The 22479-nt window shown below is 44.6% G+C and overlaps 1 protein-coding gene across 15 annotated transcripts in view; it reads right to left on the minus strand.

The window, feature by feature from the left end:
• The window catches only part of EPS8 (EGFR pathway substrate 8, signaling adaptor), a 119532-nt gene that overhangs the window by 17565 nt on the left and 79488 nt on the right, over positions 1–22479 (minus strand). For all 15 annotated transcript variants that reach the window (XM_082255699.1, XM_082255696.1, XM_082255687.1 and 12 more), the window contains 8 exons: positions 22016–22098; positions 11284–11420; positions 10601–10671; positions 9554–9674; positions 8707–8795; positions 7627–7701; positions 7346–7494; positions 3468–3651 (listed from right to left, as the gene is read on the minus strand). In XM_082255699.1, coding sequence (XP_082111825.1) covers positions 3468–3651; positions 7346–7494; positions 7627–7701; positions 8707–8795; positions 9554–9674; positions 10601–10671; positions 11284–11420; positions 22016–22098 — 909 coding nt within the window. The remainder of the gene's footprint in view (positions 1–3467; positions 3652–7345; positions 7495–7626; positions 7702–8706; positions 8796–9553; positions 9675–10600; positions 10672–11283; positions 11421–22015; positions 22099–22479) is intronic.

Consider the following 22479-nt stretch of genomic DNA (forward strand, 5'->3'; position numbering starts at 1 on the left):
CGATTGATTTCTTAAAAAACGCAATATCATTTGCCTTAAGGTGAACTGCCACTGCACTAAAGCCTCGTACACACGCATCGATTATTGGCCGTGAATTTTCGGCCAACGTCCGATCGGCCGTTTTTCGGCTTGTTAGCATGATGCTTTCGACAACCGACTCCGACTTTTTGGCCGAATAAAATCTGGTGTGCAGGCTATAAAATTTTTGTTGGCCGTCAACACAACGGCCGATTTTCCGTCAGTCAGTACAGATTTCGGCAGACAAAAATCTGATGAGCAAGACTGGGCATGCTCAGAGAAGAAAAAATGCACGGAAAGTAAACCATCACTTCTGAAGTAGATTTTTGTTGGCCGAGAAAATTCGTGAGCAGTCTAGGCACATTCCAACCAACAAAACGCCACTCTGGACAAAAGTCGGATGATCGGTCGGCCGATAATCGTTGCGTGTGTACGAGGCATTAGTGGTGGATTGTCAGTTGTTGGGATAGAGCACCTTTATCACCATTTAATTGGATCACAGAATTCACCGAACAATAGAATTTTTTGTGGTTTTTATCACTATTGCATATTGAATTTAAACACTTTGTTTTTTATGTATATACATTTTTTGAATATATTTTTTCTTTGATATTTATTACTGGACTTTAAAAAATTATACACCTGTTAAATGGTGCACATTATTGATTTGTAAGTGGATTTTGCAAATCTCAAATATTTTTTCACAGCTAGGATTATTATTTCACATGTATTTGTATTTGTTTAGGCACGAGTATTTACATATTTATATTGTCATGTTTTATTTCACTGCTTCCTTTTTATTAGATATAGCGCTACTCCATAACTTTTTAGTAATATTGTCTGTGTACGTGGTGATACTACAGGGATTAGCTGCTTTATCTAGCTTGATCATTTTTATATTTATTTAATTTTCTTTTATTTTCACTTGGTAGCGCATTGGTATATTTTCTTTACATATATGCATATACTGCGCTCAGGCTCAATGAAAAAAATCTGAAAAAAAGAACTCCCAGCACTATAGGTTCAGATATTTATACATTTATGTTAGTTTTAAGTAGCAGCACCATAGTATAACAAATCCATAAATATATGCAAAAATATCCTCAGATAATTTCCAATGAGATAAAGAAGAATATAAAAAAATTCCATAAGTCCAATGAGTTAAGAGGAAACAACATATAAAGTCCGCAGACAATAAGTGAAAAAGAGCAAAGGAATAATAAGTCTTCACAATCTGGAGTAAAGTAAACCTTGTGCTTGAAGAAAAGTCAGTGGTAAAAAAAAAAATGACGACCTGTGCACCCCAAACGTGCTGGGGGTACAGAGATGTGCTATGGGGTACAGAAGTGTGCTGAGGGGTACCCAGGTGTTTTGGAGGTATGGAGGTGTTCTGGGGGATACAGAAGTATGCTGGTGGGTATAGAGGCCTGCTGTGCTAGTTGTGGAGCATATGTAATATTTGTGGTGGAGCAACAGTAATATCTGTGGACTGTGGTGGAGTAACTGTAATATTTGTGAAGCATGCTATATAACAGGGATTCCCAAACTATGGCCCTCCAGTTGTTCAGGAACTACAATTTCCATCATGCCTAGTCATGTATGTGAATGTCAAAGTTTTACAATGCCTCATGGGATGTGTAGTTCTGCAACAGCTGTAGGGCTATAGTTTGGGAATCCCTGCTATATAATATTTGTAATGGAGCAACTGGTTAGGGTTGAATTGTGCAGAGAAGGGGGTGGTGGGAGGTTGGGGGGCAACAAAATGCACGTTGTCCTGTGTAGACAAAATTCCTTGCACCTGCCCTGGCTCCTGGTAATTTTTTTCGGGTTACCAGGTTTAGGTCTCTGCTTCTCTTGACACGCGGCCTCCTCAGTCGAATGCGATTTGCCAAGTTTTGGTCCTCCGGGAGGATCCGTCTGTGCAGTGCATGCCGAGAGAAGCCAATATTGTGGCCCCGTTGGATCGTCTGTGAGAAGAAGAGGCAGAACATCTGGGGTTGGATGAAACTACAGAGCCTGGTACTGGCGGGACTTCCCGGGGAGGAGGCGGCACCAAGCTCAGTGACTGGGACCTACCAGCTGCCTTCTAGAAGAAGAAACACACCAAGAAGATCGAGGGATCCAAATTCCTGGCCAAGAGCTGGAGGATGAAGGATCAGGTGAGAGAGACACCGGGGTTGCTACCGGAGGGAGGAGGGGGGTGGGGTGGATCTGTGAGAGAAACTGAGGGTAGGGGAGACTGGGGATTCCTGAATGCATGTAATGAGGGCAGTGCAATATGTAGGTGGAGCTTTGTATGGGTGAGACTTGAGTGTGGCCAAGGATACAGGGGGTCCTATGATCTCCTACTGCCTGGAGGCCCCATGGTGTACTTAATGTACATAACCCACCTACTGTATGTATACCCCTAAAACGTTCATGACCCCAACACAACGTATGTACATAATCCCATCTATTATATGTATACCCCAGGCCATATAATGTACAAAACCCCAGACATCATGTGTATATCCCAACACACACACACAATGTACAAAACCCCAATGCCCCCATGTATACCTGCTCTACTCAGTGTACATAACCTTGTCCATACAATGTACATACCCCACTTTCTATATATATATACCCCCACCCACCCAATGTACACAACCCCCACCCACATGTACACAATCCCAGCACAGTGTATATACCTTGTCTAAGCAATGTACAAAACGCTACCTTCTATAAATATCTGTTAACAAAAGCACATCAGTTTGGAGGGATATGGAGGCTAGTCTGCAATATCTAAGGGATAACTAAATAATGCCAATTCCTCACCTTAACCAACCCCCCCCCCCCCCCCCAAGAGACCTACAGGTTAAAGCAGGGGTCCTCAAACTATGGCCCTCCAGTTGCTCAGGAACTACAATTCCTATCATGCCTAGTAATGCCTGTGAATGTCAGAGTTTCACAATGCCTCATGGGATGTGTAGTTCTACAACAGCTGGAGGGCCGTAGTTTGAGGATCCCTGGGTTAAAGGATTAGTTAACCTTTTTAGAAAAAATTAAATGGAGAACATCCCCCCCCCCCCCCACTCTACACAGGTCTCTGCTGTACTTGCCTTCATGGGTGATGAGCTGTCAGTGCCCAAACAGCCAGTACAGCAGTCTGGGGATTTTAAATCCTCATTATTCTTCTTTCTGCAGGGCTTCTGGGATGATCAGAGCAATTGTGATTGGTCAGTGCTGGCACCCAGCATTGCTCTGACCAAACCCAGAAGCCCTGAAGAAAGAATTTTCAATCTGGCTGTGTGGGAACTGACAGCTCCTCAACCACAGAGGTAAGAACAGCAGAGACTTGGGGGTGGGGAAGATGTAAGGTGTTAGTTCTCCTTTTCATTATTTCTGAAAAGGTAAACTTACACTTTAAGCAACAAAAAAGCCCAAAAACACTACATGAAAATTGATACCTCATTTGGTAAACTTCTGGCCTCCCGTTTCAGTTGGATATCGGTCATATTTGGTATAGAGTTTGTCGGCTGGTTCATTTCTAGCTCTTTAGGCATCCCAACAAAGCCCAACAATGGTGGTTCCCAGCCGTTCCTGAAACGTGGGATGTACGGAGGAATAAACTGATCTTTAGGCCATTCCATTCTGTGGATGGTAATCAGAAAGTGAGGTTGATTGATACCAGTATACTGAAAAATTACTGTGTGCATAAAATGAGTAAAAATAGGCAAAGAGTTAGAAACGCATACACAGGGAGACATCGAGACATCAATTTGATGGATCATTCCCTTTATATAACCAGGTGAACAGCCACCCAATCATCAAAAACCCTGCAGCCTTAATTATAGCCAACAATTATGCATATATTTTCCATACTACCAAGTAGCAGCACATCTACAAATATTGTAACCATAGCAGGGCTGTCACCAATTACTTCAACTGGAAATCCAGCACTGTTGGTGCTTTATAATGACAAAGAACTTCACATAGAATGAGATGAAAGGACGGCTTTCTTCATAGCAACATAGTGTAAATATTTTTAAGTTACAGTGTTTGTTTGGGCAAAATAAAAAAGTGATCTCAGTAACGGAATACACGATAAGAAAATCGTCCGAAAATTTCCATTACGCGAAGGATCGGCCGATATTCTACTCGTTAATGCCCAGCCATCAGTGACCGATATCGATATTGTGAACAAAAAATCCCGTTTTAAAAAAAAAGAAAAATTCTGTCGTCTCGTTTGCGAACTAACAATATTCTATACGTTGGTGTTAAGGTCGTTCATTTAAAATCTGTAGAACATCATCACGCATGCACTGTTTCGATGGTCGGTGGTCAAACGGTCGGGCGATATTCGGCCTGTGTATGTTGGCAACGTTTTCGACCAACGAACACTTTTTCATAAGTCGGTGGTCGAATGATCGGGCGATATTCGGCCCGTGTATTCCAGCCATAACACATGCAAATGTCCCCATATTTATCCCTCTATGAAAAAAGAAAAAAAAATATGCATGTACAGAAAAAACACTTGCTAAACTGTCAGAAATTCAGTGAGCTTCTAATATTGTTTGTGCAAACATCTCAGTGCCATTGCTGAAATCCCAAGCAGCATTGTCAGCAGTGGCGGCTGGTGCTCAAAATTTTTGGGGGGCGCAAAAAGAAAAATGTAATAGGTACTGCTTCGCGCCAAAAAACGCAGTAAAAAAATTGCGTGACTTTGCAGCTGTGCCCCCTTCAATGCAATGAACACTGTGCTGTGCCCCCTTCAATGCAATGAACACTGTGCTGTGCCCCCACAATGCAGAGTTCAGCGTGCATGCCCCTTTAAATTCAGAGCGCCACAGCATTGTCCCCAATCACTGCAGAGCGCCACAGCATTGTCCCCCAATGATTGCAGAGTGCCACAGAATTGTCCCCCAATGATTGCAGAGTGCCACAGCATTGTACCCCAATGATTGCAGAGTGCCCACAGCATTGTACCCCAATGATTGCAGAGTGCCACAGAATTGTACCCCAATGATTGCAGAGTGCCACAGCATTGTACCCCAATGATTGCAGAGTGCCCACAGCATTGTACCCCAATAAATGCAGAGTGCCCACAGCATTGTACCCCAATGATTGCAGAGTGCCACAGCATTGTACCCCAATAAATGCAGAGTGCCCACAGCATTGTACCCCAATAAATGCAGAGTGCCACAGCATTGTACCCCAATAAATGCAGAGCGCCACAGCATTGTCCCCCAATAAATGCAGAGTGCCCACAGCACTGTACCCCAATAAATGCAGAGTGCCCACAGCATTGTCCCCCAATAAATGCAGAGTGCCCACAGCACTGTACCCCAATAAATGCAGAGTGCCCACAGCATTGTCCCCCAATAAATGCAGAGTGCCCACAGCATTGTACCCCAATAAATGCAGAGTGCCCACAGCATTGTACCCCAATAAATGCAGAGTGCCCACAGCATTGTACCCCAATGATTGCAGAGTGCCACAGCATTGTACCCCAATAAATGCAGAGTGCCCACAGCATTGTACCCCAATAAATGCAGAGTGCCCACAGCATTGTACCCCAATAAATGCAGAGCGCCACAGCATTGTATCCCAATAAATGCAGAGTGCCCACAGCATTGTCCCCCAATAAATGCAGAGTGCCCACAGCATTGTCCTCCAATAAATGCAGAGTGCCCACAGCATTGTACCCCAATAAATGCAGAGTGCCCACAGCATTGTCCCCCAATAAATGCAGAGTGCCCACAGCATTGTATCCCAATAAATGCAGAGTGCCCACAGCATTGTACCCCAATAAATGCAGAGTGCCCACAGCATTGTCCCCCAATAAATGCAGAGTACCCACAGCATTGTACCCCAATAAATGCAGAGTGCCCACAGCATTGTCCCCCAATCAATGCAGAGTGCAGCGTGCGTGCTCCCTTCAATTTAATGCACTTACCTGGCGGCGGCGGGTTCTCCCCTCCTCGATCCAGTCCGTCCTCTCTGCGGCGGCGGGAAGGAGAGCGGCTTCTCCCTCGTCCTCCGAGCGGCCGTGACGGTGAGTGACTGACTCACGCACCGGCACCGCCCCCATTGTGACGTCAGGGATCGGATGTCCTGGATGATGATTGGTCCAGGCTGGAGACTGGACCAATCACAGCCAGGATATCCGAAAGTGGGGGTGTCCAATCGCAAGGACTTGCGATCGGGTTACGCCCCCAGAAGGCTGCCGATCGGCGCCTCTTCTGGGACGTAACCCCCCCCCCCTAGCCACCACTTCCATTACAGAGGCCGGCGAACCCAATTTTTTTTTTTGTAAAACTTTATGCGTTAGCTTTGTCATTTTTTTTTTTTCTTCTTTTTGTTAGGGGTAGGGGGGCGGCGCCCTGGCGCCCCCTATGCACGGGCCGCCACTGAATATGCCTGCTAGACTAAAAAACTCCTACCCCCATCCCCCTCTACATATACTTCTGGACTACAGAACTACATCCATTCTCCTCTACATGCATTGATTCCATTTTCAGAAAAGGAGTGCTGCTGCCTTGACTCCCAAAAGCCTGCCCACACACACCATTGTAGGCTCTTGAGAGATGTAGTTCACGGGTTGTGCTTACATCAGTAGAAACTGACCTCCAAGCAGCTGCTTCTGCAAGAATTTGGGAAACCTGATGATGTCACAGGAAGTTGTATTTTTTGCTACGGTAATAACGTAAGAGAAAAAAATATTGGGACATAATCTAGACCGAGAGATGATGGTTTTAGGGCAAATTTGGGTCATATCCTTTATTTGTTCTTTGACTATGAAAAAAAAAAGACATTTGGCATTGCATTTCAAATAATTAAACAGCAAAATATGCATTTACTGTGGACAATCAAATTATTTTTTGTTTTCATGGTTTGTGTCCAAGGACAAACACAAGAGAATAAATATGAGGTGGGAACGTCTGTACAGATGATAATAGATCTTTAGGTAAGGATAATGTTGTCTTATTCTGCAAAGGAATTTAAGTAGTATGAACAGTTTACATTACTGTACATTTTCATGCAATATTTATTATCACAGATAGATACTGTGTGTTTTCGAAAAAAATGACAATTAAGAGACAAAACCTCATACACATTATAGTAGTAGTAAACTCTTCTGTGATGAGGATCAACATTCTAAGTCACAATCTCCTGGAGCTCCCAGGTAACCTCTATCTATGGCACAACTTCCCAAAGCTCTCAGGTAATTTTTGCCTAAATTACAAACTCCAGGAGCTCTATAATACCTGCCTACATCAAAAACAAAACCTCCCAGATCTGTCAGGCAATACCTGTTTACATCACAAAGGAGACCCCGAATTACCTGGATTTAGTCCAAGTTTCACCAAGCGACCCCCACAGCTTCTTCTCCTCCTCGTTTAGGATAAAAGTAAGAAAATCAATGGTTTCCTTTATTAGGAGGGGGCTAAGAACGGATTTTGCAAGTTCTGGGCCACCTGTTGCCTCCACCATCTGCAAAATAAACAAAGGGCAATTAAGTACCTGTAATAAACTAAAAGGAGCCCCCTCAATTTGGACATCTGTCAAGCCCCAGGTTATAGTGCCATCAGCCAGATACTCTCAATTGATAAAATAAACACTTACCATGCTTAATGGTGTAAAGAGGAAGTGAACCAGCTCAGCAGCACTGGGATTCTGTATGTGGGACTTAAGCTTCCCCTGTAAAACACAATTTTTCTGTTAGCAACAGTCCAGCACTTCAATATTTCCTGCAGCAAGACGGAAGGTGACGTACAGTGCAAATTATTAAATTCAGCAAGGTTTTATCTCCCTGAAGAAAAGTATAAGAAACATTTGATGAAATTTGTCCACCAAAGCATTTGGTTTCTAATCATTGGCTTGTGGACATGTGGACCCTGTTCACACACTACTCAGGGTACACCGGTAAACCTGCTAGATAGCCTACCAGTGTCTGAGAAGTGACACACAGGAATCTCCCAGGGTCTCATAGGCCAGAACAGCTATAAAATCACTCAAGTGCAAGCCCTGCCCCAAATTTACCGGTAATTCTAGAACAGCAAAAACGTTAAATCTCCTGTAGATTATATTTGTATTAAACTGCGGTTAATGAAAGGATGAGTGTTCTAAATGATCAAACCTAAAAGATGTCCAACCTCTAGGATGCACTATATCACAGTCAGTCAGTGATTGGTTAATAGAAAATCAAGTCCATTTCCCTTTTTTTTTTTTTTTTTTAAATAGGACACCTTTAGTCTGTGGCTCCCAATCTATAACTGGTTCTCATCTACCCCATCACTTTCAGTGAGAACCAAATACAAGCTACAGACTGCAGAGTGCTTGTCTCAACCTGAAAAGGAGATGGTCTGCTCTTGCATTTCTATGGACAACCAATACATGACTCGCTAGGATGGGTAAAGCCTCTTCTGTACTGTAGGTCTCATTGTTCTCAAGAAGGAGGCGGCTCCCCCAAGCCTTGCCTATCCTTTAAAGGAAAAAAAAAATGATCTAATTATTCCATAAGCTACCTGTAGGCATGAGACTGCAGTCACCAGTCGGTCTGTGTTAAGGACAACAATAGCATTCAGCCTTCTCTGACGTCTGTGCTCATAATCTCTTATGACTTTGATCAGTTTACTCAGTTTAACAGAGATAAAAAAAAAAAATCTGCCAGGCAAAATACCACAGCATCAGCTTTTCACTAACCAGAAGATTAAAGCCATGTTTGAACTTTTGGAAGCAATCCGTGAATTCTTCCTCAGGAGGGGGTTTGGCACGCAACGTTAGGACACCCTCTATATGGGAAAAAAAAAAAGAAAGAAAAACTCACTACAAGTAATAACTAAAAATTCAACAAATATGTCACATACAAGTCATACCCATCTGTACCTTTCAGCCCATCCTTACTACCTATAACTCCAAACCTCCTTCTTTCACCCCATACCTTCCTGTCCCTCCTTCCCATTCTTTCCTCCCTGTTCCCACTCCTTCACCTTCCTAACCCCCGCCCTGCCTTCCCACCACCTATACTTTTCTGCCTTCTCACTACCCACCCTCCTCCCCCTCCTTCCCAAGACTCATACCTCCCCACTCGTTAACACCCATAACTCCATGCCTGCCCCCTTCTTCCCACCAACAACTCTCTGCCCACCCTCCCTCCTTCCCACCAAGCCCCCCCCCCCCACACACACACACACCCACCATACCTCCATACCTCCCTTTCCCCCCAACTTTCCACTATCCATACCTCTCTGCCCCTTCCTTCCTACCCATGCTTCTTTGCTCCCCCACTTTCCCACCACCCATTTTTCCTTGCTGCTTCTAGCCACCTATATCTCTAAACCCTTCTCCTTACCTCTCATACCTCATGGCCCACTCCCCCTGCTTTCCTTCTCATTCATACCTCCAGGCCTCTTTGGCCCATTTGTACCTCCTGGTTCCCTCCCACTATCAATATCTTTTGGCAACCTTATCGCTTACCATTATTATCTACTTTTACCCAACCTTTCCATCCACACCAACCAGTCATTCTCTACCCAGTTCCCATAAGTACCTCCTGGTCCTTTCTTCTTTCTTGGCTTTCTCCTTTTGGACAGCTCAGAGAAGGCCTCAGCTGCCTTTTGTAGTTTCATTATGAAAAATTCTATGTCATCCAGGATGTGATTTAGGATTTGCTAAGAGAGATTACATATGATGAAATAATAGCCCAGTTTAAAAAAGTACCACATATACAGTGTGTGTGTGTGTGTGTCTGTGTGTGTGTGTGTGTATATATATATACAAACACACACACAGACACACACACACACACACACACATATAAATATATATACACACATGGTCTATGCATAGAAGACACTACGGAAGACGTCATAGGCATCAAAGTGGATCACAAAGAACATGACCAAGCTACATACAGAAACTAGAATGTGTGGACAACTAACAGATTCCATCCATGGTAAATAAAATGGTAAATCACTGATCTCAACACGCATAAGACTCCACTGTTAGTGAAATATTGGATCACCAACAGATCTAAACATGCATAGGACTTTATGGTAAGTGAAAATAGTAGACGATCAACAAATCCTAACACGCATAGAACACCTGGTAAGTCAATCAGAAGATTTCCAACACATACTGTACAACTCTATTTAAGAATGAAATAGTAGGTCACCAACAGATCTCAATAAGCACAGGACTCCACTGCAAGTGCAATAGTTAATAGTCAACTGATCCCAACACACATATGACTCAACAGTAAGTGAAATAATAGATCACCAACAGATTCTAAAACTCATAGGTTTCCACTGTAAGTGAAACAGTAGAACACCAACAGATCCCAGCACACATAGGACTCCTCTGAGTGAAACAGGAGATTACCAACAGATCCCAATACATATGAGACTCAAATGTAAGTGAAACTGTAGATAATCAATAGACCCCCAACACACATAGAACACCACTGTAAGTGAAACGGTAAAATCACCAACAGATCTCAACACTCACAGGACTCCATGGTAAGTGAAATAATAGATCACCAACAGATACCAAAACACATAGGATTCCATGGTAAGTGAATGAAGGGATTCTCGCTCACCACATCTCTGTCAATTCTTGCTTCAATCATCTGTGGCGTCTCATCCTGATCTGGACTGGATCTTGGATCATCTGTGGCAGATACAACAGTGAAAGCAGTCTGTCAGGAATTACATACCAATTCTACATGTGACATGAGACAGACAGTAGAGAAGAAGCCTGCATTATTTACTGGGAATACCTTAAAGATTACACCAACACCACAACAACATGGTGGGAATGGTTGCAACTGGTTCCCATATCAACTTTAGTGATCTATGGGGGCTTCCAAGCTTTAACCACAGAAATCTACAGGCACCATTGAGGGGAATGCATTTTGTTTTCTAATGGATTTTCTATTGAATGTTCGGGAATTAAAAACACATTTTTATTTCCAGCTAGAAGGAGAACTACACTACTTTTATAAGTATATCTGTCTAGTTGTAACTGCTTTATGTGAAAATGGCTTGTTTGAGTTGAAAAAACACCTAACAGTTAAAAAAACAAACCATTTGAAACAAAACTAAAATAAAATTGACCCCAAACTATCATAGTTTCCCCACGTTTTATGGTGAAAGACACAAAAGTTATTGACAAGGATTCTGATGGACAAGAACCATGTAGTCAATTGGTGCCAAGGCTTCTGAAAGACATCAATGACAAAGCTCTTTTATAGACATTTACTGATATTTTTCTCTTACTTACAGTCTCCATACTCGGCTGCCCAGGTAGACCAGGCTGCAACACGACTGCGGACGTCCACCTGGGTGACTGATCCTGGAGGCGTTGGAGCTGGCGCTTGGGGAGGTGGAGGGACTTTGCTGTCATTTGCTGCAATGTTCCTAAAACGAAAAAAAAAAAATAAAAAAAGGCAAGGATTACAGAATGCATAAATCAATTAACAGTAGACTAGGTGACAGAAAACATGCTGCCATTCCTGGCTCTAAAGCAATCACTGAGAGACTCAGTCAGGGAGCACCTTCCCCAACTATTACGGTCAACTGCTTAAATGAATCTAAAAAGGTCAAATCACAACATTTTCTGACAGCCGAAAGCACCAAGTCTGCCATACTGAAAGCAAAAATATCACTCAAAAGCAGTCACGTCCTCAGAAAAATCCCCCAATGGATGAAATCATCATAAAAAGTGTGTTTATTTTTAGATTATATAAAAAAAGGTATAAGATTGGCACTCAGGGGAGGACAATAGCAACTAGCGCTAAAGGTAAATATGCCAAAACCTTCACTGTGAATAAATGTATAAAAGTGCAGCACACAAATACCTTAAAAAATAAATAAATAACCATATATCATACAGTGAATGTGTAATGAAAAAAAAGTGTGATAAATATAAATCTAGACTTTATAAATATAGCAATGATAGTCCATGCATGAAGAAAGAGTGATTGCAACAGTTCATAAAAGTAAAATATTAGAATATTATTGTTACTCCTTTAATGGCATTCAGATCTCCAAATGCTCTCCAAAGGTTCCACTGTGCTAACCACCACCAGAACACTGTACTCACCAGCTCATACATGGCTGCACAAATTATAGGCAGCAAATAAACTCTATAGGGTCATCCAAACAGCATCATCTCTCCCTTGTAAGCGGTTCCTTTAGGAAAACGTCCCTCTAATAATGGCACCGACCAGGCCAGGACTTACAAGTATGGCCTCTCCATACAGCCCATGTGGCAGTGTGACGTCAGCACTCTAACTCCTCTCAACACATTTCGAGCTCTAGTGCATCACCAGAGGGACCCCTGATGCACTATAGCGCAAAACGCAATGGGTGGAGTTAAGAGTGCTGGCGTTACGCCGCCGCATGGGTTGTAAGAGGCGGCTATACTTGTAAGTCTTGGAGACTGTTGCATTTGCTTATGTTGCATTTTCACAATAGATACAAGACCATAAAAGCTTCATTTGGCTCTGGTTGGTGTGCATTATTTCCACACAGCTGCATTACTTACAGTGGTGATCGAATGTTTGGGCACCCCAGGTAAAAATTTGTATTAATGTGCATAAAGAAGCCAAGGAAAGATGGAAAAATCTCCAAAAGGCATCAAATTACAGATTAGACATTCTTATAATATGTCAACAAAAGTTAGATTTTATTTCCATCATTGACACTTTCAAAATTACAGAAAACAAAAAAATGGCGTCTGCAAAAGTTTGGGAACCCTGCAGAATTTATAGCATGCACTGCCCCCTTTGCAAGGCTAAGACCTGCCAGTGTCATGGATTGTTCTCAATCATCGTCTGGGAAGACCAGGTGATGTCAGTCTCAAAGGATTTAAATGCCCAGACTCATCTGACCTTGCCCCAACAATCAGCACCATGGGATCTTCTAAGCAGTTGTTTAGAAAACAAACTGAAAATAGTTGACGCTCACAAAGCTGGAGAAGGCTATAAGAAGATAGCAAAGAGTTTTCAGATATCAATATCCTCTGTTCGGGATGTAATTAAGAAATGGCAGTCATCAGGAACAGTGGAAGTTAAAGCAAGATCTGGAAGACCAAGAAAAATATCAGACAGAACAGCTCGCGGGATTGTGAGAAAAACAATTCAAAACCCACGTTTGAATGCACAATCCCTCCAGAAAGATCTGGCAAACACTGGAGTTGTGGTACACAATTCCACTATAAAGAGATACTTCTACAAATATGGTCTTCATGGAAGAGTCATCAGAAGAAAACCTCTTCTACGTCCTCACCACAAAAATCAGCGTTTGAACTTTGCAAATGAACATATAGACAAGCCTGATGCATTTTGGAAACAAGTTCTGTGGACCGATGAGGTTAAAATTGAACTTTTTGGCCGGAATGAGCAAAGGTACGCTTGGAGAAGAAGGGGCACAGAATTTAATGAAAAGAACCTCTGTCCAACTGTTAAGCATGGGGGTGGATCAATCATGCTTTGGGGTTGTATTGCAGCCAGGGGCACAGGGAAAATCTCACGAGTAGAAGGAAAATGGATTCAATAAAATTTCAGCAAATTTTGGATGGTAACTTGATGCCATCTGTGAAAAAGCTGAAGTTAAAAGAGAGGATGGCTTCTACAAATGGATAATGATCCTAAACACACCTCGAAATCCACCGGGGATTACATCAAGAGGTGTAAACTGAAGGTTTTGCCATGGCCTTCACAATCTCCTGACCTCAACATAATTGAAAATCTATGGATAGACCTTAAAAGAGCAGTGCGTGACAGACAGCCCAGAAATCTCAAAGAACTGGAAGACTTTTGTAAGGAAGAATGGGCAAAGATACCTCAAACAAGAATTGAAAGACTCTTGGCTGGCTACAAAAAAGCGTTTACAAGCTGTGATACTTGCCAAAGGGGGCAGTACAAGATATTAACTCTGCAGGGTGCCCAAACTTTTGCAGACACCATTTTTTTGTTTTCTGTTATTTTGAAAGTGTAAATGATGAAAATAAAATCGAACTTTTGTTGACATATTATAAGAATGTCTAATCTGTAATTTGATGCCTTTTGGAGATTTTTCCATCTTTTCTTGGCTTCTTTATGCACATTAATACAAATTTTTACCTGGGGTGCCCAAACTTTCGATCACCACTGTACCTGCTGCCTCTAGGGAGCGAAAGCCTGGTCAGAACCATCATTAGAGGGACATCTTGAAGGAAACACATCTAAGGTAGAGATGCCGTTAATTGGAAGGCCCTATAGAGCTTATTTGATGCCTATAATTTGTGCAACCATATGTGCTGATGAGTGCAGTGTGCTGGTTATGGTTAGCACAGTGGAGTTTTTGGAGAACATTTGAAGATTTAAATACCATTAAAGAAGAAACATTCTAATATTTTACTTTTATGTACTGTTGCAATAAGTGTTTCTTTTTGCACGGACTATCAACTTGCTTTATTTATAAAGCCCAGCTTTATATTTATCACACTTAATTTCGTAACGCATTCACTGTATGATATTTGCATATTCATTAATTTGCTTTAATTTTTAGATGAGTCTTAACAACCTCCTGATAGGCCATATGTCAGAGACCCCCTACAGCTACTGAACAATGAAAATGTCTCTAAGGGCCTAGATCAGTGGTTCTTAACCAGGGTTCCATGGAACCCTAGGGTTCCTCCAGAGGTTGCTAGGGGTTCCTTGAGCAATGAGCAATTTCTGCCTCTCAGATAAGTCCCCCTGACACCATTGATCTTTTTAGCTATCTGGAAGAATGTAATTATTCCCAATGTCCACAAGTGTAAGGAGCATTCATCCCACTGACCATCACACTAATGTATCATGAGTTGTAAATATAGTCATTTTTAGCAGGGGTTACCCGAGACCTGAAAATTATTTCATGGGTTCCTCTGTGTTGAAACAGTTGAGAAAGGCTGGCCTAGATGCTGCCTCAGAGCTCACACTGGAGATAAATCACCTATGATTCAGGAGCCAATGAACGATCAAGCAGCCCCTATATAGAGAGTTCTAACCATAATCCTAGCAATCACCAAGAAATCCCTCCACAAAAAATTTTAAAAGGTGAAGCTGCAGTGTGATCAGAAAGCCCTGGAAAGAGATGGCTTTATTAAAGCCATTAGTTTTCTGAGGAAGTGTGACAAAGTTGCAGAAAAAATTGGATTTTTGTAAGAACTTACCGTAAAATCCTTTTCTCTGAGTCCTTTGACAGACGCAGGTCTGAATGCTTCTTCACTATTGGGTTATGCGCCATCTACAGAAGTAGACTAGGCAGTGAAAATGTTTCACTCAACACGCCTATAGGGGCTGTCCCTCACGACATAACCCCAGACACACTTGCTCTCAAATCAGTTTCGTAGCAAGCAGTGAAAAAAAAAAACAGCACTTAACCCCATGTTTGAGGAGCGGGAGCTGCGTCTGCCAAAGGACTCAGAGAAACGGATTTTACGCTAAGTTCTTACAAAAATCCAATTTTCTCTATCGTCCTTTGACAGACGCAGCTCTCAATGCTTCTTCACTATTGGGATGTCCCAAAGCAGTGTAGGCATGAGGGGTGGGAAAAAAGCAACCAACTGTTAACATACATCCAAGGCTAAAAAAAAAACGTAGCCAACTGGGCGAAAAAAAAAAGCTCAACCCAAACCAACAGGAGCTTACCCCCCCAAAAAAAAGAAAAGTCTCTTTGTCAAACAGCAGCCTGCAAAACCTTGCGGCCAAAGGAAGCATCCGAGGATGCCAACAAATCAACCTTGAAGAATTTGGTAAAAGTCCAAGTCACCGCTTTACACACGAGCAACAGAAGCCTGATGGCGAAAAGCCCAAGAGGCACTCCGCGATCTAATAGAATGCGCCCTCACAGGGAAAGGAGGAACCTGACCGCTTAACAAATAGGCCTGAACAATTGTCTGCCTGATCCATTTTGATATGGTCGCAGCAGACGCAGCCGAACCCTTTCGAGATCCCTCAGGAAGGACACACAAGGAATCAGATGTCCGAAAAGACTCCCTGGCTGACAGGTAAACTCTGATCGTCCGAACCACATACAGCGAATGCAAAGTAAATTCCTTGGGATGCTTGGGCTTAACACAGAGCGAAGGCAAAACAATATCTTCATTGAGGTGGAAAGCAGACACCACCTTGGGGAGAAAAGACTGATTAGGTCGTAGAACAACCTTATCCCTATGAACGACCAAATAAGGTGAACGGCAGGACAGAGCGGCCAACTCAGGCCCTTTGCGAGCAGAAGTGATAGCCACCAAAAAGGCAACCTTCGGAGACAACAAAGGCAGAGATATCTCCCTAATATTTTCAAAGGGGGGCTGTTGAAGAATGGACAACACCAAATTCAGATCCCACGGCGGCAAAGGAGATCTCCTCGGCGGAGCCAGATGACGCACCCCTTGAATAAAGGTGCGGATCAAGGAATTAAGACACCAGGGGACATTGGAATGGCTAAGGCTGACACGATGATAAATATTCCTGGAAGTAGCCTTCCTAGCTCTCAACAAGGTAGGAATCACAGAATCAGAGAGGCCTCTGTCTCTCAACACCTGGCCTTCAACAGCCACGCCGTTAAAGCCAGCGACCGTAAATGGGCCCTTGAGACAGCAGATCCTCTCTCAGAGGCAGCCGCCAGGGAGGCTCGATGACCATCTTTACCAGGTCTGCGTACCAAGACCGACGAGGCCAGTCTGGGCCACCAGAATCACTGGCACCTGTTCCACCGCCAACCTGCGGAGGAACCTTGACAAGAGCTGTATCGGAGGAAAAGCATAAATCAGCCGATATCGGTTCCAAGGCACCACCAACACGTCTGTGGAGTCGGCCAGAGGGTCTTGTGCCCTGGCCACAAACGGCTCTACCTTTTTATTCAGACGAGACGCGAACAGATCCACCTCCGGAGTTCTCCATCGGGCACACAGGAGACGAAAAACATCTGGGAACAGGGACCATTCCCCCTGATCCAGAACTTGACAACTCAGGTAATCCGCCTGCCAATTCTCCACACCTGGAATTTGATCAGCGTAGAGAGCCGGAACATGTGCCTCGGCCCAAATCAGGATCTCGGCCACTCTTGGTGCTCCCCTGATGATTGATGTAGGCCACAGCCGTGGCATTGTCGGATTGTACCCGAACCGGAAAGCCGTGCAGCCGAGGCGTCCAATAGAGCAGGCAGAGTTTGATTGCCCTTAGCTCAAGGACATTTATCGGTAAGGATGATTCCTCCGAGGACCACGTTCCCTGGACACAGAGTGTCCAGTACTCCACCCCAGCCCAACAGGCTGGCATCCATGGTGACCACTGTCCACAACAGCGGCAGAAAGGACCTGTCCTGGCTCAGAGCGGGTTACAGAAGCCACCAAGAGAGCTCCAACCTCCTGAGACGGCTTAGACATATCATTCTGTCCAAGGACTGCGGGTCCTTGTCCCACTTGACAAGAATCTCTGTTTATGGAGGCCTTGTGTGAAATTGAGCAAAAAGGACCGCCTTGAAAGTCGACACCATCAGCCCCAAGGACCTCATACACGTCCGCAGGGAGGAGAGATTGTTGTCCATCAGCAAACTGATCTCGCCCTGCAAGGTCTGAAGTTTTTCCTCAGGGAGAAAGACCCTCACCTGAGAGGAGACTAAGATCATCCCCAGGTAGTTCAGGCGCACTGACGGAGTCAGCACAGACTTCTGGAGGTTGATGGTCCACCCGAACTGTTGAAGTGTCTGAACTATGAATGCCAGGTCGCCCGAGAGGGCGACATGAGAGCTTGCTCTCAACAGGAGATTGTCCAGATAGCTGAGGATCGCAATCCCCTTTCTGCATAGCAAAGCCAGCACCGGGGCCAAAACCTTGGTGAAGACCCTGGGAGCGGAAGCTAGACCAAAGGGTAGCGCCACAAATTGAAAATGCTCCTCTGCCACCACGAAACTGAGATACCGCTGATGACTCTCATATATAGGGATGTGCAGGTACGCATCTTTGAAATTGATGGAGGCCAGAAAATCCCCTTGATTTAAAGATGCCACCACCGACCAAATGGATTCCATCCGAAACTTCTGCAAAGCGGTTCAGCGATTTGAGGTCCACAATTGGACATACCTTGCCCTCTTTTCTGAGCACCGTGAACAGGTTTAAGTAAAAACCTCGAAACCTGTCCTGCTGAGGAACCGTGACAATTACACCCTGTGCAAGGAGACCCTGCACTGCCTCCCTGAGATCCTTTAATCGATCCGGAGACAAAAGGAGATTTGATGGAAAGAACCTGTCTGCTGGGCGAGACTGCAACTCGATCTTGTACCCTGTACGAATCAGTTTGTGAACCCATTTGTCCTGAATCAGAGATGTCCAGGGATACCGAAAGTAACGCAGACGTCCCCCCACCCCTGAACTGGGTGAGGGCGTCCCTTCATGCAGAGGAGGATTTGGCCGCCGAACCAGACTGGCCGGCCTTGGGCTTACCCGGCCTTGGCTCTGAAGTTAAGGCCTTCTTAGAAGCCTGGTCTGCCGACCAGCTCTTCAGCCACACCATGCAGCGCATGGCAATCCCCACCATCAGAGGAGCCGTGTCCAGGGCCGCATCACACAGGTACACCATGGCCTGGGCCATCTGGTCCGTGAACTCAATCCGAGTCGGGGGAACCGACTCAGCGTTCAAGTTACTCCTAAGCACCTTGACCCATTCCGTAATCGTCTAAGAAACCAGGACGGACGTGAATACAGGTTTTAGGATCGAGCCCGCCAACAAGTGCAGGTGGCGGGAAAGGGATTTAACTTGTCTGTCTACCGGGTCCTTAAACACCGGGGAGTCTTCCACAGGTACCACAGTGGATTTGTTCAACCCGGGAAACAGTGTGGTCCACCTTAGGTGACACTGTCCAGCGATTTGAAACTGAGTCTGCAAAGGGGTAACGGCGTTGGAAACGCTTGGGCACCATTAGCATGCGCTTAATGCGCCGCCATTGCTAATTCACAATATTGTGAAAGTCTTCGGGACAGGGAAACACCTGACCCGACTTCTGGGCTTTTCGGGAGCCAAAAAAATTACCTGCTTTCCTGACTGTGTGGGCTCATCATCCATTTGCAATGTTTCCCTTACTGAACGAATCAGTGCTTCCACCAGAGCGCGTTCCCGTGCTGCACCCGAAGAGGACACATCCTCCTCACCATCTGACTGCGAGGACAGGGATCCCTCAGGGATGAGATTGTCCGTGGCGACCATATCAGATTCTGAATCAGAAGACATCGTCCGTTTTTGGGTAGCTACTTGCTTCACCACAAGGTCTACCTTTGATGCCAGAGTTTCTAAAGCTGCAGACAGAGACACAAGAAATGGCGATCTGGAAGGCCCAGACGCACAAAAAAAAGTCAGAGGGGGAATTTTCAACTTGGGGCCCCATATTGGTAATAGAAGAAAAAAATGGGTGCACAATGGGTCCGCACCGCTATACCGCGCTATATCCAGAGTCCCCCTTAAATGTTGACAAGTGCAAAGTGTGCCCGAGGAATGCCCTCAGGACCAATACCTCTTACTTTACCACCCGGAGAAGGCAGCCACTCTGCAATCGATCTCCAGCATGAGAAAACTTCTGACAGGAAGTGACATAGCATCACTAGAGGCCAAACCCTGCCTGTATAGCCTCAGGCTACAGTGAAATGGTGCCAATAGTAAAGTATAGGAAGCTAAGGGAAAATGGCCGCTGCCCTTACACAGAAGCCAGTGCCCACACCTAAAATAGTGGCCGAAAACGGCGCCAATGCGCTCAGGACCCCAGGCAGGAAGGCCACTGCGGGAATCCACCTATAGGGACCCCTCCCCAGGCATCAGATGCCGACTATAGTGCCTCCAGTGGGAGCGGGGAGGGCAGGGCCTGTCCTGATAGGCCAGGGGGGTCCTTCCAGAGAAACACTGCCCTGTTATCCCCAGGAGTGGGCCCACATCTCTCCCTCAGATTTCTGTCACAGGGACACAGCAGGCGTTGCATCACTTAACATACCATGGACCGGGTGGGCTCCGCTCCGACACAGCTCGTCTCCCAATCTGATTGGGGGTGCTGCCAGACAAAGAGGGGTATGCTGCGACTCAGGGTGTTCCAGGTCGATGCGTCCCGGCGAGGCATCTGCTCACAGGCTCGTCCCCATCCACCGGGACTCCGTCGTGTATTCAGCCACCCCAGAGTCACTACTTTGTAGCACCACCTTTCGCTGCAATTACAGCTGCAAGTCTTTTTGGGTATGTCTCTAATAGCTTTGCACAGCTAGAGAGTGACATTTTTGCTCATTCTTCTTTGCAAAATAGCTCAAGTTCTGTCAGATTGGATGGAGAGCATGTGTGCCACAGATTCTCAATTGGATTTAGGACTGGACTTTGACTGGGCCATTCAAACACATTAATAAGCTTTGATCTAAACCATTCCATTGTAGCTCTGGCTGTATGTTTAGGGTCGTTGTCCTGCTGGTAGGTGAACCTCCACCCCAGTCTCAAGTCTTTTGCAGACTCGAACAGGTTTTCTTCAAAAATTGCCCTGCATTTGGCTCCATCCATCTTCCCATCAACTCTGACCAGCTTCCCTGTCCCTGCTGAAGAAAAGCATTTCAACAACATGATGCAGCAACCACCATTTTTCATGGTGGGGATGGTGTGTTCAGGGTGATATGCAGTCTTAGTTTTCAACCACATATAGTGTTTTGATTTTAGTCCAAAAAGTTCAATTTTGATCTCAACTGACCAGAGCACCTTCTTCCACATTTGCTGTGTCCCTCTTGTTGTGTCCCTCAGGTTGCTTCTAGCAAACTGCAAACGGGACTTCTTATGACTTTCTTTCAACAATGGCTTTCTCTTTGCCACTCTTCACTAAAGGCCAGATTTGTGGAGTGCACGACTAAAAGTTGTTCTGTGGTCAGATTCTTCCACCTAAGCTGTGGATCTCTGCAGCTAATCCAGAGTTTCCATGGGCCTCTTGGCTGCTTCTCTGATTAATGCTCCCCTTGCCCGGCCTATCAGGTGAGGTGGACGGCCATGTATTGATAGGCTTGCACTTGTGCCATACTCTTTCCATTTTCGGACGATGGATTGAACAGTGCTCCGTGAGATGTTCAAAGCTTGGGATATTTTTTTATAACCTAACTCTGCTTTAAAATTCTCCACGGCTTTATCCCTGACCTGTCTGGTGTGTTCCTTGGCTTTCGTTATGCTGTTTGTTCTCTAACAAACCTCTGAGGGCTTCAGAAAACAGCTGTATTTATACGAAGATTAAATTACACAAAGGTGGACTCTATTTACTAATTAGGTGACTTCCGATGGCAATTGGTTCCAATAGATTTTAGTTAGGAGTATCAGAGTAAAGGGGGCTAAAGACAAATGCCCCATGGCTAGGAAAATTTAAATCAGGCTTTCACTGGTAGCAGATGGTCTGTAATCGTTAGGTGGGTCGGTGGTGCTACTTAGGTGGACTAACAAGATGGAGAGAGCTTGACTTGGGTGTTATAAGTGTGTCATGATCTCACAGGCAGTTAAAAGCAGCAGGGGGTGGGGCAGAGGCATAAAGCCTACCAAATATGTTCACCCTCCTTCTGCAACCATAAAGCACACAAGGAGTGGGGAGTTCACAAGACCAGCAGGTAGAATAGTTCCTATGTGTATGAGGATTTAGCCCTTTAGGTACTGCCCCCTTGTCTCTACAGAAGAGGAGGCTGACATTTGGCTGCCCGTATCAGAAACAAAAAAAAAGTGTGTAGAATGTGATGAAAAGTGGCAGTGGCCTAATTTCTCAATACAAATTTTGTCTGTTGCAAATATCAGCCACAGCAGGCTTCTGCCAAAGCCCAGAGAGGGTGCGGCAAGCTTTGCCACTGCAAAATATCCAACACAATACTTCAGAGTAAGCGTTCTGATGCCTGTGTGTGGCTCTAAGAATACAGCATGTACAGAGTTAACCAGAAAAAGAATAAGACATGCATTAGGTTTCAGGTGTCAAGTTCAGGCTTATATCATGTTAATTACCTTAGTATGTCCGGCCGTGTCCTTGGTCTCCCTCCTCTGCTGTCATTCAGCGCACTGTCAATATCTTGTTGGATAAAGGAAGCCTGCAAAATTGAAATGTCACAATCAGACAGTGTTGTGCAAGAGAAGTGAATGGGATTCCATAGTCAAGGAAAAGACAATATGGAGGAGGGCAAGACATGCAGCACCGCACAATGGAAACCAATAAACTGCAATGTCATGCATGCCACAAAGTGAAAAAGCTGCAGTTCTATTATAATTTACAGCCACTATTCTACATGAAGCAGCAGGAGGGCCACTGCATAGAAATCTGCACAGAAAAAAAACAATATAGTGTTTTCTGGGGTTCAATCTATTCATATAGGTGTGTTCTGTGAATTAAAACCTTACTAAGTGATGATGATCATCATCTACTGTATATTGGGTGCTGTACTCTCTCACTTAGGTTGTCATTTTAGCAAATT

The sequence above is a fragment of the Pelophylax lessonae genome, assembly GCF_965119305.1.
Source record: "Pelophylax lessonae genome assembly, chromosome: 4".
NCBI lineage: Eukaryota > Metazoa > Chordata > Amphibia > Anura > Ranidae > Pelophylax > Pelophylax lessonae.